The 14,927-nt window shown below is 36.8% G+C and overlaps 1 protein-coding gene across 3 annotated transcripts; it reads left to right on the forward strand.

The window, feature by feature from the left end:
* The first annotated feature begins 416 nt into the window (after positions 1 to 416).
* On the forward strand, positions 417 to 13,402 carry LOC140013331 (transcriptional corepressor LEUNIG-like). 3 transcript variants are annotated; one of them, XM_072062583.1, is made up of 19 exons: positions 417 to 557; positions 883 to 996; positions 1,859 to 1,956; positions 2,037 to 2,146; positions 4,166 to 4,600; positions 4,892 to 4,965; positions 5,170 to 5,248; positions 5,401 to 5,476; positions 5,668 to 5,717; positions 6,397 to 6,708; positions 7,323 to 7,529; positions 8,690 to 8,935; positions 9,011 to 9,152; positions 10,080 to 10,189; positions 10,310 to 10,459; positions 11,269 to 11,424; positions 11,588 to 11,704; positions 12,274 to 12,480; positions 13,007 to 13,402. In XM_072062583.1, the coding sequence occupies exons 2-19, from the start codon at positions 965 to 967 to the stop codon at positions 13,148 to 13,150; spliced, it is 2,745 nt and encodes a 914-aa protein (XP_071918684.1). In that variant the 5' UTR covers positions 417 to 557; positions 883 to 964; the 3' UTR covers positions 13,151 to 13,402. The 3 variants fall into 3 exon arrangements, with proteins under 3 accessions (XP_071918684.1, XP_071918686.1, XP_071918685.1); XM_072062585.1 differs by having other exon boundaries at positions 9,035 to 9,152; XM_072062584.1 differs by lacking the exon at positions 417 to 557 and adding an exon at positions 656 to 796.
* The last annotated feature ends 1,525 nt before the right edge of the window (positions 13,403 to 14,927 follow it).

The following is a 14,927-nucleotide window of genomic DNA, read 5'->3' on the forward strand; positions in this document are numbered from 1 at the left end:
TCTGTCATTAGTCTAAGAAAAGAAGTGAAAGGACGAGATTAAGAAGATCTAGAAACTCTAGAAAGCAACCCCAAATAACCAAAACATAAGGGGCTTAGGAACAAATAACTCAGAACTCAAGCCCCTCAAATCAACAGGAGTACGAGATGAAACTGTTAAATTACACTTTTACCCATCAAGATCAAGACAAAACATCTCATCCCGGTATATCTACCGGCATAATTACACAAAGATTAAAGAGCATTCAGGTCTTTTGATCCAAATAGGATTTGTGATAGGAGGGCTAAAGTGGGTAAATTCGACAGGATGAAAGGGCTTGGAAGTAAATTTGAGTCCACAGAGCTATAAATCAAAGCAAGATATCTACAACAGCAACTCTTGAAATCCACCCAACAAGGAAAGCTCTCAGAAAAAATAAGAGAATTTTCAGTAGTCTGCTAAGAAAACCCAGAAAAGAAAATCCACTATCCTGCAAAAATAAGAGAGCCCAGTTGCCCAAAAGAAAAAGGAAGAAAAAGAAAATAGGAAATTTTCCTTTTTCCTCTTTGGGCCTCTAGGTATGCATATTTCTATCCATATTTCCTTTATTATTTTAATCATCTTCCCACACCATTGTTATATATAAATATATGTGTATACTAGGTTCTGTATCTGCATATTGTTTTGTCTCCCCTTCTTTGACATGAATTTCACTGTTTTTTTCTTTTATTTTCCTGGGTTTTTTGTTAACTTTTTAGACTAATATTTTAAGTATGATATGGGCTTTTGAATTAGTTTAAGGATCTTTAATTAACAGGTTGGAAGAATATGTTTTGGTTGTTTTTCTTTTTCTTTTCTTTCGTTTTGTTTTTGATTTTATTTTTTGGATTTGATATTGTTCAGAGGCCAAAATAGAAGCAGCAGAAGCAGGACGAAGACATTTAATTGTGTTGAAGTTCAGCATTGAAGTATTAATTGAGGCAACATGTCTCAGAATAACTGGGAAGCTGACAAAATGTGAGCTTTCTTATCTTCATACATGCGTATGCGTCTTTTTATTTTAATTCTTCATGTGGGTTCTTGTTATTTTGCTGTATATGGGCTTTTTGTTTGGTTTTTGCTAGATTTGCTTTGCTGGTACTTTTTTAAGTTTCTGGGATTTTGTAAGTGGTTTACGAAAACAATGTTTTGGCCTTTGTGAACAAGTTTGTGGTGGCTTGTTTTCAGTCCTTTTGCGTCTTCTAGGGTTTTTAATGGTTTCTGCCTGTTGGAAAATTTCTTATGTTAGAGAGGTGAGTTTTCCCAGTTTAGTTTTTATATTGGAGAATTACGTGTAAAAATTTGGTATCTTGTACTTCTTTTCGAGTTAATTTAGGTGTTAGTCATTCTAGATGGGCAGAATCTAGGTTTAGATTGTTTTATGTCTACGTTGTATTCGAATAGGTTTTGAGCGTTTCTTTCCAGTTTTCTGTTTTCTCGTAAATGATTTAGTGAATTAAGTGTAACTTCTCTTTGGATGGTGAAATATTGTATGTAAACTTTCGTAAAGTGTTCTTGTCAGATTAGCCTCCTGCTGAGTTGTTCTCGGTAGTGGACTTTTGTGCCTAGTTCTGTTTGATCACTTTTATAAATTAACCATATAAATTAACCATGTTGAGATTTGATTTTCTCTGTATACTCCCTTTTGTTTGCTTTTTGGTAATTGAATTTTTTTTTTTGCTTAAGGAATTTAACTAGACCCATTGCTTTTTTGGAGAACACTGTTTTCTATTTTTAGTTACTTTTCTTGAACTACTGTTATTCATTGTGGGGTTATCAATCTCATGGCAAAGATCTGATGTTGTACTTTGTATTGTGATCTCTGTATCTTGAATAACAGGCTGGATGTGTATATTCATGATTACTTAGTGAAGAGAGATCTGAAGGCAACTGCGCAGGCTTTCCAAGCAGAAGGGAAAGTATCATCTGACCCCGTCGGTAAGATAAAGATGTCTGAGAAGGTTTCATGAAAAACGAGTTGTTTTGCTATGAATTCTAATATTTGATTGCTGCTTCAGCTATCGATGCTCCTGGTGGCTTCCTTTTTGAATGGTGGTCAGTTTTTTGGGATATATTCATTGCTAGGACTAATGAGAAGCATTCAGAGATCGCTGCATCGTACATTGAGGTTTGTGAAATGGTTGTCAATATCATTTTGTTTTGTAATCCTTTCACAGGATTTTATAAGTAGAAAAAGTTATGCTTTGTTGAACTTGCCTTTTATTATCATGAGATCAACTCAGATATAGGATACCGCGAGCCTTTGTAATTCCATTATTTCCAAAATCATCAGGTGGTATAGTTCACGAGGATTTTGTGTGATAATGAATCATGGAAAAGTAACTGTTTTGGACATAAATTGCGTCTGATATGGGGAACATTTCGAATTTGCTATATCTGGTCACAACCTAGGAAAGTGTAATTTCATCTTTCTCATATAGAAAGTTATTTCTGTACTCTTATTGGTGCTGACTAATGTTTTTAAATACAAAAGGTTTAACTTTAGGGATCTAGATTGTGTTTTCTTTGGCCATTTGTCTTGTGTATTTACGTGTTACGTGTATATTCTGGTATTTACCACTGATACTTCTGCATATTTGGTTGGCGGTTCACATAAGTTTGTCATGATTTCATAGAATTTATTAGTACAAATCAGAGACTTGGTCATTTTTCAGGTATTTCATATGAATATTACAAAAGTAATTGCTTGATTTGTTGGAAACGCAATTTCTTGCCTCTATTACACCGTTGTTTTATTTCTAAATTACTCTGTTAACTAGGCTAATTATTGATAAATAAAAAATTACATATGAAATTTTAAGAAGGATAAATGCGCTTGAGTACACTATTTTGGTCACATCCAATTCAATAGATTTGCTTTGGTTGTTGCCTTCTCAGGAATTAAAGCTTATTCAAAGTTTTTCTGAAGTGAAAAATGAGACTTATAAAAATAAAATTTCAGAAGCACTCCAAGGGGATCGGATTATAATTCTGTTTGCTCAGCTGGCGATGATGCAATTTTCTTTTGACTCTTATCTTCAATAGAGTGTAATCTTAAGCTTTTATTCATACTCCACTATATTACCGAACGAATTGCTTGTGGGGATGAATTATTGGAAAATGTCCTTTTTTGGTTTCATTTTGGTGAATGGGAAATCTGGGGTGCCCAAGAAACTAATAGAGCCATAAACCTTGAAATTCTTTTTTCTGCAGAAAATGTGAGATCTTAAGTTATTATTCTCTTTGTGAAATTTTGAAAAATAATTCATCTCCAAGTGATTAAGCAGATTTGCCGTACTTAATTTTTGTAATTATAACTGCACTTTAGATGTTATGAGGCCCCATTTTGCTGAGATCTGCAATTGCCACCCTTGTCATGCACATAATTGCTAGAACTTAGCATAAGGTTGGGGTTCTTGAAAGAGAATGCAGAAAAAAATGATGCCTGAAAAGAAGTTAGAGGAGGAAATGATAGGGTTCTTCCATACATATAACAAAAAAAGAAATGACATTGAGACATGTTTGATCAACCATGTATAGCATGAAGAGTAATTAAATAATCAGATCAAAATTTGAAAATATATGTATGAAAACTAAAGCGCTCTGTGTGTGCAGATTTCTCAACCATTTTTCTTAATAGTTGCTGAAAATATCTAGATCATGTCAGAAACTCTCTGATACTTGCATTTGATTTTTCTATATATGAATAATGCTATTCCTGACTTTCAATAGACCTTTGTTCCTATTTCTAAAGCCGCCATATGTCCAGACTCCTGGTAAATATGCTGTGCCTCTGATAACTATTGCTTTGCCAAATGGCAGACTGTTGGAATCTGCAACCCTTTGACCCCTCACCCTGCTGGTGCTTGAAATATAGTCGTAGTTTGTTAAGGATTCATGCTGCATTCTTGAACGTTGGTGTACAGATTAGCTTATCCCTGATCCCATGCAATTGCAAATGCAGAGTTGTTTAGATTTTATTTTGGTTGACCTCCCAAGGTCAGAATCTCATCAAGAAGCATTCTTGTGATATTGTCTCCTACATTTACTTATTCTGGTGGAGTTTCTTTGTTGTTGTAATTGTTGGATTTAGACATAGATTTTGATTATGATGAGAAGATTGCAATCAGATCTTTGCTTAGTGCAGACTCAAATAATTAAGGCAAGGGAACAGCAGCAGCACCAGCAACAACAACAGCCACAATCTCAACAGCCACAGCATCCACAACAACAACAGCAACAGCAACTGCAGATGCAGCAACTCTTATTACAAAGACAGGCTCAGCAGCAACAGCAGCAACAGCAGCAGCAGCAGCAGCAGCAGCAACAGCAGCAGCAGCAGCAGCAGCAGCAGCAGCAGCAGCAGCAGCAGCAGCAGCAGCAGCAGCAACAGATGCAGCATCAGCAGCAGCAGCGAAGAGATGGCAGCCACCTCTTGAATGGGTCAGCTAACGGAATTGCAGGAAATGATCCTCTCATGAGACAGAATCCTGGAACTGCTAATGCATTGGCTACAAAGATGTACGAAGAAAAATTAAAACTGCCCGTACAAAGGGATTCTTTGGATGATCCAGGAATGAAGGTATAATTGCATGCCATAGTAGATTAAAAATGAGATTAAAAATGAGTTTTAGTACACATATATGTGTTTGGGCCTCTTCTGGTTTGCTGTTGTGGCATTTTGCATAGAAAAGCTACAAATTTGTGTCTACTGCTTCTCGCTAGCTTTTATTTTTCTCAAGCTGATTTGGTGGGACTTGCTTTTGAGAATCAATTTTACTCAGCAGCTTTTACAAAAAGCTACAGCAAACTAGAACAGGCCCTTTCTATGAATCTGATTTCTGGCTTCTTAGTGTGGAGTTTCTTAATGCAGCATGTGAGCCCACTGCTGGATCCAAATCATGCTTCAATATTAAAATCAGCTGCAGCAGGCGGCCAGCCCTCAGGGTATTTTCCTGTATATTTGATCGCATTGAAATTGATTTTGACTTGCAAAGATGACCAGAACTGGAATGATTTTTATTTGCCTTTTGTCCAGCAAATTTTAAAGACCTCTACTTTCTATGATCTGGATTGGTGTATATTTTGATAAAAGGTATTGATCTAAGCATTCTGAGCATCTCATAAGTTTCAATGATTCCATTCTTTTAGGCAAGTGTTACATGGTACTGCTGGTGGCATGTCCCCACAAGTCCAGGCTCGTAGCCAGCAAATTCCAGGGTCTACACCAGTAAGTTTTATGTATGCTAATATGTTTTCTAGTGAAGATATCTCCCTAAACACCTACCCATTTCTCCTGTGAAAATAAGAAGGGTAAAAAAAGCTTCCAACTGCATGTTTACTATGAGCTTGTATATTGATTGAGTACATTGGCGTAAACAGGACATTAAGACAGAGATGAATCCGATACTGAATCATAGAGCTGCAGGTCCTGAAGGTTCACTGATTGGGATTCCTGGTATATTTATCTTTCATTCTCCTTTTTTCTTAGTGGCTTCTTGTATATTGTATTTTATCGGAACACCTATATTTCAGTGTTCTGTTTGACTGCTCATGTATGAACTGAAGGACGCCGGGAAGTTTATCAACTAGTTTAATGTCATCAAAGTGTTCAACAATGCTGTGACTGACAATTTTATGCTTTCCTAGGATCAAATCAAGGTGGAAACAATTTGACATTGAAAGGATGGCCTCTTACTGTAAGTATTTGATTATATTTTTTTGCTTTATAGTAGTACTTATTTCACCAATAAAAGCACTTTTCACCCTTTCCTCGTGTGGGGATTTAACCCAGGAAAAGGAACTGTTCTTTTTCTGGTTCACAACCGTGGATTTATTACATTGTGTTACTTTATTTCATTTTACCAGGGAAATGCATTGAACATCTCTCTCTCTCTCTCTCTCTCTCTCTGGGCGGCAGGGGGTGTAGCAATTAAATATGGTTGCAGAGGGGCCCCAGAAGAATGGCCTTGGCTGCCTTGTCATTTTCACCTGAATAATACAATTGCATTTGATTGGTTCTGTTTTAGTTGTTGTAAATCTACTGTTCACTAAATTATAACTGCTGTAAGATTTAACTTGAGAATGGCTTGTCATTTACCCATGCCATCTCAAATTCCTGTATTTTACTTGCCATTGAAGCATATGCATGTTTTGTCAATACTAGACATGTCTTTATGGATTGGTCATTCTTGCTTGTGCATTGTCCAGTGGTATTTGATTTGAAGGGTGTCTTCTGTTGTGTATGAGTCACTGTTGTACAGTCTGATGTCTAAAAAGTTTAACTGTGTATACGGCCATGCCATTTAGTATTTTGTTGCCTCCATTTGTGCATTTTGTTTTGTATCGTTTAACAATAGTCTATAATTCATTCCCTAGGGGTTGGAACAGCTTCGCACTGGGCTCATCCAGCAGCAAAAATCATTTATGCAAGGTTCACAGCCCTTTCATCAACTACAGATGTTAACACCACAACATCAGCAACAGCTTATGCTGGCACAGCAAAACTTAACATCTCCGTCTGCTAGTGATGAAAGCAGAAGGCTTAGAATGCTACTTAATAATCGAAATATGACCATGAGTAAGGATGGCCTTTCAAATTCAGTTGGTGATGTGGTCCCAAATCTTGGTTCACCCTTGCAAGCTGGTTGCCCTGTTATGCCTCGTGCAGATCCGGATATGGTGCTAAAGGTCTGTTTAGTTCATGCTAATATTTGTCTCGTCAAAGTTTTTCTTGGATATCTCTTCCTACCAATGAGTTCATTTTAAGAATGTATGTCCCATCAAACTTTCTAAAAACAACAAATTCTACTTTCAGTAAACAATGTAAAGGACGTGCTTCATTCTTTGTTTATGACAGCCTGTTTCTTTCTTTTGTTTAGGATATTGATCAAACTCAGACAGCAAGATATGTTGCAACAGCTTTTTTCATTACCGACTTTATTTATAGAATATTTTCTTTTCATGTAAATCCTATCATGTTTGAGATTTTGACTTGAAGTATCTTGGATCATTTTTTGTATCCTCATCCTTCAGTTTTCAAGGAAAGCAAACTTTTAGAAAGTGAAAATGGAAAGAAAATAAAAGAATTAATAGGTAGAGAAAGAAGTTGAAGGGCATTGTGATTTCTCCTGAATTATATTTGTGAAGGACTTGTTGGCCTTGAAAAAGTTTTTACGGTACTTTAGTTTCCTGAAGTTTCAAAATAGGGCTTATGGGTCATGCTATTAGTTTTTTAATTTACAGTTGTGCATGCCTTCCTTGGATGGCCTGTTAACTTTCTTGAAGCTACATTTTGTGTTCAGTTAAAATTGGCTCAGATGCAGCAGCAGCAGCAGCAACAGCAACAGCAACAGAATAATAATCCACAACAGCAGCAGTTACAACAGCATGCACTTGCTGGTCAGCAACCACAGAGTTCTAATCATAATGTTCAGGCAGATAAAATTATGGGAAGCAATAATGTCACTGGAGATGGCATCATGTCAAATTCCTTCCGTGCAAATGATCAGGTCTCTCTATGTCTGTGTTATCACATCTCTGTCACCTTCAGTTGATTTCCGTCCCTGCTTGTGTAAGCATCAAATTGAAAATTAAGTTTCTAAACACAAGATCAAAGTAATTATTGAAGAGGTCAAAGTGGTCACATCTTCAATTATCAAGTTTTTTATCTGTTATAATGTATCTTAATCTCGTTCCATTATTTCTGTATTGAGGCTGCTAGATTCCACAGATCTTCCTCACTATGAGGACTAAAAGAAACAGGAAAAATCGTCTTTCTTCCAGTTGAATAATTAAATGTATTGATACATGCTTAAACAAATAATTTTACATTTTTCACTTTCACTCAATTGGACTGAACTTATGGGAATTGTAATTCTGGTGTGAGATGTTGATGAAATTGTATTAGCCCGTAATGCAGCTTCATGACTCATCACTTCTTGCATTCTTTCTTCTGCATGAAAAATCCACGATGTTTGTACATATGTGGAAAATCTAGCTGATTTATTATCCTCTTGCAAAGTTTATTAATTAGCTCTGTAGATGCTCTCACCTTTACTTCCTGCTATTTGTATGACAGTTATGTCCAGGCACTTGTCTGCCGCCCCGAGCCAAAGCAACTTTCACTGGTCACTGTAGGAGAAAGTAGAGGAGAATGTATCTTGTCCATAAATCACAGCAACATTCTCCCATTGCCTTGAGAGGAAAAGTAGAATATAGCAGTTATGTCTATACACTTTCTTGCCCCTGACAGGCAAAGCAACAATCACCCATCACCTAAAAGAACTAGAGTGGATTAGTTTAGCTAGTAAAGTGGCATTGTAAACTGTTAGGGGCGTGAATTTTATGGGCAATTTACAATGATTCTGGAATTAAATGAGGACATCCTTTTGAAGTTGGTAAAGAATGAAAAAGTTGAAAGTTTAAGGCAAATTTATGGGGCCTCTGGCCCTCCATAGGACCAAAAAAAAAGTTTAAGGCGAATTTATGCTTAAGTTATTAATTTCTGCAGTTAATTGTCCCAATAAAACTGTTACCCAGGGGAGTAAAAGTTGTTGACAAGAAGTATACTGCATTTTTTTGTATGTTTGCTTGATATGCATCAAGTATCAATTCCTGGAAGTATACAATTCTGAGTAGATTTCTAACATGCTTTTTCATGCATTTCAAGGCTTCAAAAAGTCAGACTGGAAGAAAGAGAAAACAGCCTGTGTCATCTTCAGGGCCTGCAAATAGCTCAGGAACCGCAAATACTGCTGGACCTTCTCCAAGTTCAGCCCCCTCTACACCATCAACTCACACACCTGGAGATGTAATGTCAATGCCTGCCTTGTCACACAGTAATAGTTCCTCAAAGCCTTTAATGATGTTTGGAACTGATACTACTGGCACTCTTACGTCACCCTCAAATCAACTGGTAAGCAAAGTGTTGTTTCCACCAATGCAACTAAAGATGTGCCAAAAAGTTCTCATCAGAATTTAATTGTGGCAGTGGGATGATAAGGATCTTGTGCAGGCTGACATGGACCGTTTTGTGGACGATGGATCTCTTGATGATAATGTTGAGAATTTTTTATCTCATGATGATGCAGATCCCCGAGATGCAGTTGGTCGTGGCATGGATGTTAGCAAAGGTAAGTTTATGTCTGGGAAGTTTTCCACGCCTTCACATGTTAATCAGTTACCCTTTTTTTTCTCCTAAACATGCATTGATTTTTTGTTGTTCCCTAGTTCCTTGAGATTAAATATATTTACTCCATGTATTTATCCAGTTGTTTTTTGGGTGTACTGACTACTGAGGGTCATAAATGGTGGTTGTCTCTTTTTATTACCAATTTATTTTCATCATATAGGTCTGACGTCACTGAAAGTGAAGAGATAGTAGTTGAATATCACATGACAAAAGCAGTGGCAACTGTTCTGATGTGGAACTGTATTCTTCTGTATGCCAGCATGTTTACACTTTGCAAATGCCATCTTAGTCATGTCTCTGTTGACTTTTATATACCCGACATTTATTTGCAATGTATGTGTGCCTTTAGATTAATTGAATTTACTCCTTCGTGTACTTGTCCAGTTTTTTTTTTTTTTGGGGGGGATGTATTGAGCCTTGTAAAAGGGACTTGTAATTATTTATTGCCAGTTTATTTTCATCGTTTAGGTCTTTTGTCACCGAAATTGAAGACGATGTAGTTGAAATGCCAGATGACAAGAGCAGTGGCTACTGTTTTGATGTGGAATTAAATTCTTCTGTTTGCCACATGTTCATCGTAGGATGTCTACGCTATGGAAATGGCATCTTACTCGTATTTATCTGTTGATTTTTATATGCCCTATTGTGTAATTTTGCAATGGGTGTGTATGTACCCGTAGATTATTAATGCACGTGCATGTCAAAACTACTGAAAAATTTAATGCTGGTTGAGCTTTAGACAAGACCAGCAAGTAGATTACTCATCAAGTTATATTCAACATTTTGTTGGAATTACTCATCCAGGGAAAAAAAGTTGTATTCAACACTTTGTTGGAATGTGCTATGACAGTAATCATTTTATTTTTAGGGTTCACGTTTACTGAAGTAAGTTCTGTTCGTGCAAGTGCTAGTAAAGTGATCTGCTGCCACTTCTCATCAGATGGTAAGCTACTAGCTAGTGGCGGCCATGATAAAAAGGTGAGAACTAGCTAAAGTTAACAGACAAGTAGCAAATTCTACCGTCTAACATTCTAGTTCTATGGAGTAAAAAATGATTTCATAATTGTGTATTGACATTGTACTTTTATTGCAATCCAGGCTGTTTTGTGGTATACAGATACTTTAAAGCCTAAAACAACACTTGAAGAGCACTCAATGCTTATTACCGATGTTCGTTTCAGTCCAAGCATGGCACGCCTTGCAACATCTTCTTTTGATAAAACTGTCCGGGTTTGGGATGCAGATAATGTTAGTTGAATTCCTTAAAATATATTAGATTAGGATATTCATCGTCTTTGTTCAGCACTTAGTTTTGCTTTTTTCAAATGTATCATGTGCATTTTTTAGATCCTTCATGATCATTTCTTCATTATTTAGAGTTTTGTGAAGATGACAACCTCTTGCTTCTTTTTCTGTTCTTCTCTGTGATGGCTCAATATATTAATAAATAAGAAGTTGTTAAAATCATTGAAAGGGTGTTTTCTCAAACTTCTCAAAGGCAAAAGTTCTCATCCTCCATTGGTGTCCACAAATATACAGAAAAGAGAAGTTAAAAGCAAATAAGGACACATAAAACAGCTTAGGTTGAAAAAAGCTAGAATTTGCCTGTTCTTAAGCATAGCAAGATATTTTTAGTTCTCTTATCTGAGTTAAAAAGAATCCTATGAACTTCCCCCGTTTTTTACTTGTTTGTTTGAATTTAATATCTGTGCATGAAGTTCAAGATCAAAAAATTGCCACCTTTTTGTGAGTTCTGTTTTTCTTTCGGTATATGTAATAGTGGTAAAAACCATGTAACTCAAAAATTTCTCCTCCTGGTTTTATGAATTAAAGTTCCTCTTGTTATTCCAAATTGTGCAGTACTACACTTGTGTGTATATTCTTTTCTTACTTCACAACAGACCTGATGCAGTCAAGTACATTTCATTGCTGACTGTAATGTAAATGCAAGTTTTGGGAAAACCATCATATATTTGCATTTGCTTTCAATCTTGTTTAGCAAGATGTTCTGAATTGTTCTGGATTAGTCTTTTTACGGTCTATGGCCATTACTGCAGCCTGGCTATACACTTCGTAACTTTACTGGACATTCTGCTGGTGTAATGTCTTTGGACTTCCACCCGAATAAAGATGATCTTATATGTTCATGTGATGGGGATGGTGAGATAAGATATTGGAGCATCAATAATGGTAGCTGTACAAGGGTATTCAAGGTAATGAACCACTGTATGAGAAATGGGTGGCAGTGTCTTGCTGGACTTACTGTCTCTTTGCTACTTCTCTTTCTTCTTTTGTTTTTGCTTTCAGCAGGATTTAGATGGAAGGTGAAAGGAGTTATCAAGGCAAATGCTGATTTAGTTTCTCTGTTTGATTTAGGGGGGCATGGCTCAGGTGAGATTTCAGCCACGTCTTGGAAAATATCTTGCTGCAGCCACTGAGAATGTCGTGTCAATACTGGATGCCGAGTCACAGGCTTGCCGACATTCATTAAAGGTTGTTATTCATTTATATGTTGAAAAAGCGTAAAGAATGAACATTCAGTGTATTATGTATAGTTATTACTCTATAACTGTATTTTGAGCAGTCGACTGAGGTGGACTGGTCGAGGTGCCTGGCATGTATTGAACCATAAGGACAAAAGGAGCAACAGATATAATCCTGCTATAACTGCAATTGTTTATGATTAAGCTTTGAAAAGAAGATTTGGCAATGTGTATATATGTTAAAGAACTGTGTGGTACTTTGCAAATTAGTTGAGGCCCCCAAGCCACTTGTGCCTCCTAAAACTGGAGAACCAGTACCCTATGCTGTGGTCTATAAATTGAACGATGTCTCGGCGAGATTGAATTTGGATGTGGCGAAACTTCAGTTAAGCTTCTTGTTGAACTAAATGTGACTTGAATGTGAAACTTTCTGGAACTTAGAAGTGGGCAGTGCAACTGTTTTATTTTGTGTTAGTTCTGTTGTTGATATGAGTAACCTGTATGCTGTTAGTCATCTTGTTGCCTGTTGGATTTGCTGCTGGGTGGGCTGTCACTGTTGCTGAATATTTGTTTTTGTAGGGGCATACGAAACCAATACATTCTGTTTGCTGGGATCCTTCTGGTGAACTGCTAGCATCTGTTAGTGAGGACTCTGTCAGAGTCTGGTCATTGGCAGCAGGAAGCGACGGAGAATGTGTGCACGAGCTTAGTTGTAATGGCAACAAATTTCATTCCTGTGTTTTCCATCCTACATATTCTTCATTGTTGGTTATTGGATGTTACCAGGCAAGTCTGGCTTATGCCTTTATCCTCTACTTCCAGTGTTTTCCGTCCTACGTATTCTTCATTGTTTGTTGTTGGTGTTACTGGGGAAGCCTGCTTTTGACTTTTATCACATAGTTTCTTGGTTGTTTTTGAGTCTTGCACCTCTCTGAAAACTTGTTGCCTTTTATATGTGGTTGTACTTGCAGCATTAAACTGCTTCAGTATTGTGCTTCTTTCGAACTTGTTGGTTTTCATATCCTTCACCCTTCTTGGACAGTAACCCTGCCCAAAAACCCATACCATGAAAAGTCATCCCATGACGAAACTCCCAAAAAGATTACTGCATCTTTTTCAGTTTAAATTGCTGGCATATTGAAAGACGAAATGTTGTGTTGTGCCTACGTCAAGTTTGCCCAGTTTTGGGATCATGGATAACCATGCACTGTTGTTAAGGTTTTTTAATTATGGTTCATATCCTGTGGGGGCACAGTAGTGCACTCAAATTACATCAGCTTATAAATGATTTTAAGGATTGCATTTCTTGCAGTCTCTGGAGCTTTGGAACATGGCGGATAACAAGACCATGGCCCTGTCTGCACATGAAGGATTGATTGCTTCCTTGGCTGTTTCGCCTGTTGCAGGCCTGGTTGCTTCAGCCAGTCATGACAAGATTGTTAAGCTGTGGAAATAAAATGTTTTTCTGTTGTGCCTTCTTATGCAATCATCGTACGTTTGACATGGTTTTAAAATGCGGGCTCTCAGCAAATGTAGTTGACGTTTGTTTTTGCTACCTCTTAGCTTTTGTTGTTCTGTGATTTTCTTTTTTCTTTTTTTTTTTTTGGTGTGGACTTTTGAGCGCCATGTAACCTAAGTAGTAGAACTTAAGGACTAACCCTTTTAGTGTTGTTTCTCAAGTGTGTTATCACGCACAAGTTTGCTCAAATACCTTTTCAGCTTCTATTTTATTTTATTTTATTTTATTTTTATCTCAGATAAGGTTCTCTTCACAGAAGATTATCAGCTTACATAAAATTTTCTTGCTCAACCGACTTCCGGCCATGTATATACGAATCTAAGCTCATTTATTTTGCTTTTTATTTTTTCCCCTGGTTGCAAAATAGTTTGGCTGGAATGGGAGCTTAACCAGGTCTAAGGCATTCAACAGCATAGGAGGATATCAAAATTTCAAGTATCAGTTTGCCAGGTTTACATAAGTGTCAACAAAGTATTGCTGTAGAAGACGACTGATATGCAAAAGATTCGATTGGTCCTCATTTCTAATCTGAAACTTGTATGCATGGCATTCTCAGCGTGTTAACTGTTGGTCTTCGCTTCTTTTTTTTTTCTTTTTTTTTTCTTGATAGCTGCAGTAATAATAAAGATTTAAAAATTAAAGCTATGATTTAGCAGGAAGATATTCAAATCATATAATGGTTCAACAGAGACATGTGATTACACCTTTTTCTTCTGCATTGAGAATTTGATTCATGTCCAAACATTGATGAAGAGGCAGTAAATTTCCTTCATTGCAAGTCTGATCAGGTCGCTCCAGTATATCAGTTTTGCTTTTCCAAAGAACTTTGGGATGCCAACCTGTTTCGCCTAAGGGATATATATAAGAGGGTCCTGCAATGCATCATACCATCTATAGTACTGCTTAACTATGTTCTTGTTGCCTGTTTTTGTGCAAATTTCAATGTTTAATGAAGTCTGAGTGTTATTTTGATCACTTTCGGACCAAATGGTTGCAACTTGAGATGCTGTAGGCGCATTGTAAACGCGTTGGTCGAATCTCGGATCAGACTCTAGAAATATTCTTTATTTGTCTAAGTCCTCAAGTTCTGCTAAGCTCTGGATAAAAACAGAATACGGATTTTCATCAAGAATTGACTTGAGCTGTTCTACAATAGACTCCTTGAATTTGCCTGAAATAGCCATTCTATTCTCTAATTCATGTTCTTTAGCATGTTAGTGGATACAATTTGGAACAGATGGCAATATACTTGGTTCTGACTGTATCTGTTATGTGACTGGCATTTGGTGATATCAAAAGTACGAGCAACTTTAATGGTCAGAAGTGAGAGTATATTTGACGCTACAAATAGGATATGGATTATGGACTGAAAGTTGAAAATTTCATAAGATGCCCGCTCCAATGCTTGAAGCAGTTGGTATATCAGATTCTTGGTTTATGGTGGATGATGAGGCTGAAAATTTAAAGTTTGATATCCGAGATTAATATTTTATGGAAGATTGAATTGATTGAGAAAGCTAGTGTGTTTGCTTTGAGTTCATATTGGCAGTGAATGGTTTAAAGAGCAATATTATTGCTACCTGAATAAGGAGGAAGAAGAAATTGTTTTACATTAACATCTGACATATAGAGTTGGACAAACTACATGGATTACGTCTACCGTAGGTCATGACAAAAAAGACACAGAGGTAACAACGGATGCAAATAAGAAGAA

Source organism: Coffea arabica, chromosome 8c, assembly GCF_036785885.1.
Source record: "Coffea arabica cultivar ET-39 chromosome 8c, Coffea Arabica ET-39 HiFi, whole genome shotgun sequence".
NCBI classification, from domain to species: domain Eukaryota; kingdom Viridiplantae; phylum Streptophyta; class Magnoliopsida; order Gentianales; family Rubiaceae; genus Coffea; species Coffea arabica.

Bases quoted from the DNA above. Each gene is read 5' to 3' on its own strand.
- LOC140013331 (XM_072062583.1), top strand. From the start codon at position 965: ATGTCTCAGAATAACTGGGAAGCTGACAAAAT. The intron at 997-1,858 runs GTGAGCTTTCTT...CTTGAATAACAG, and splicing joins AACTGGGAAGCTGACAAAAT to GCTGGATGTGTATATTCATG. The intron at 5,249-5,400 runs GTAAGTTTTATG...TGGCGTAAACAG, and splicing joins AAATTCCAGGGTCTACACCA to GACATTAAGACAGAGATGAA.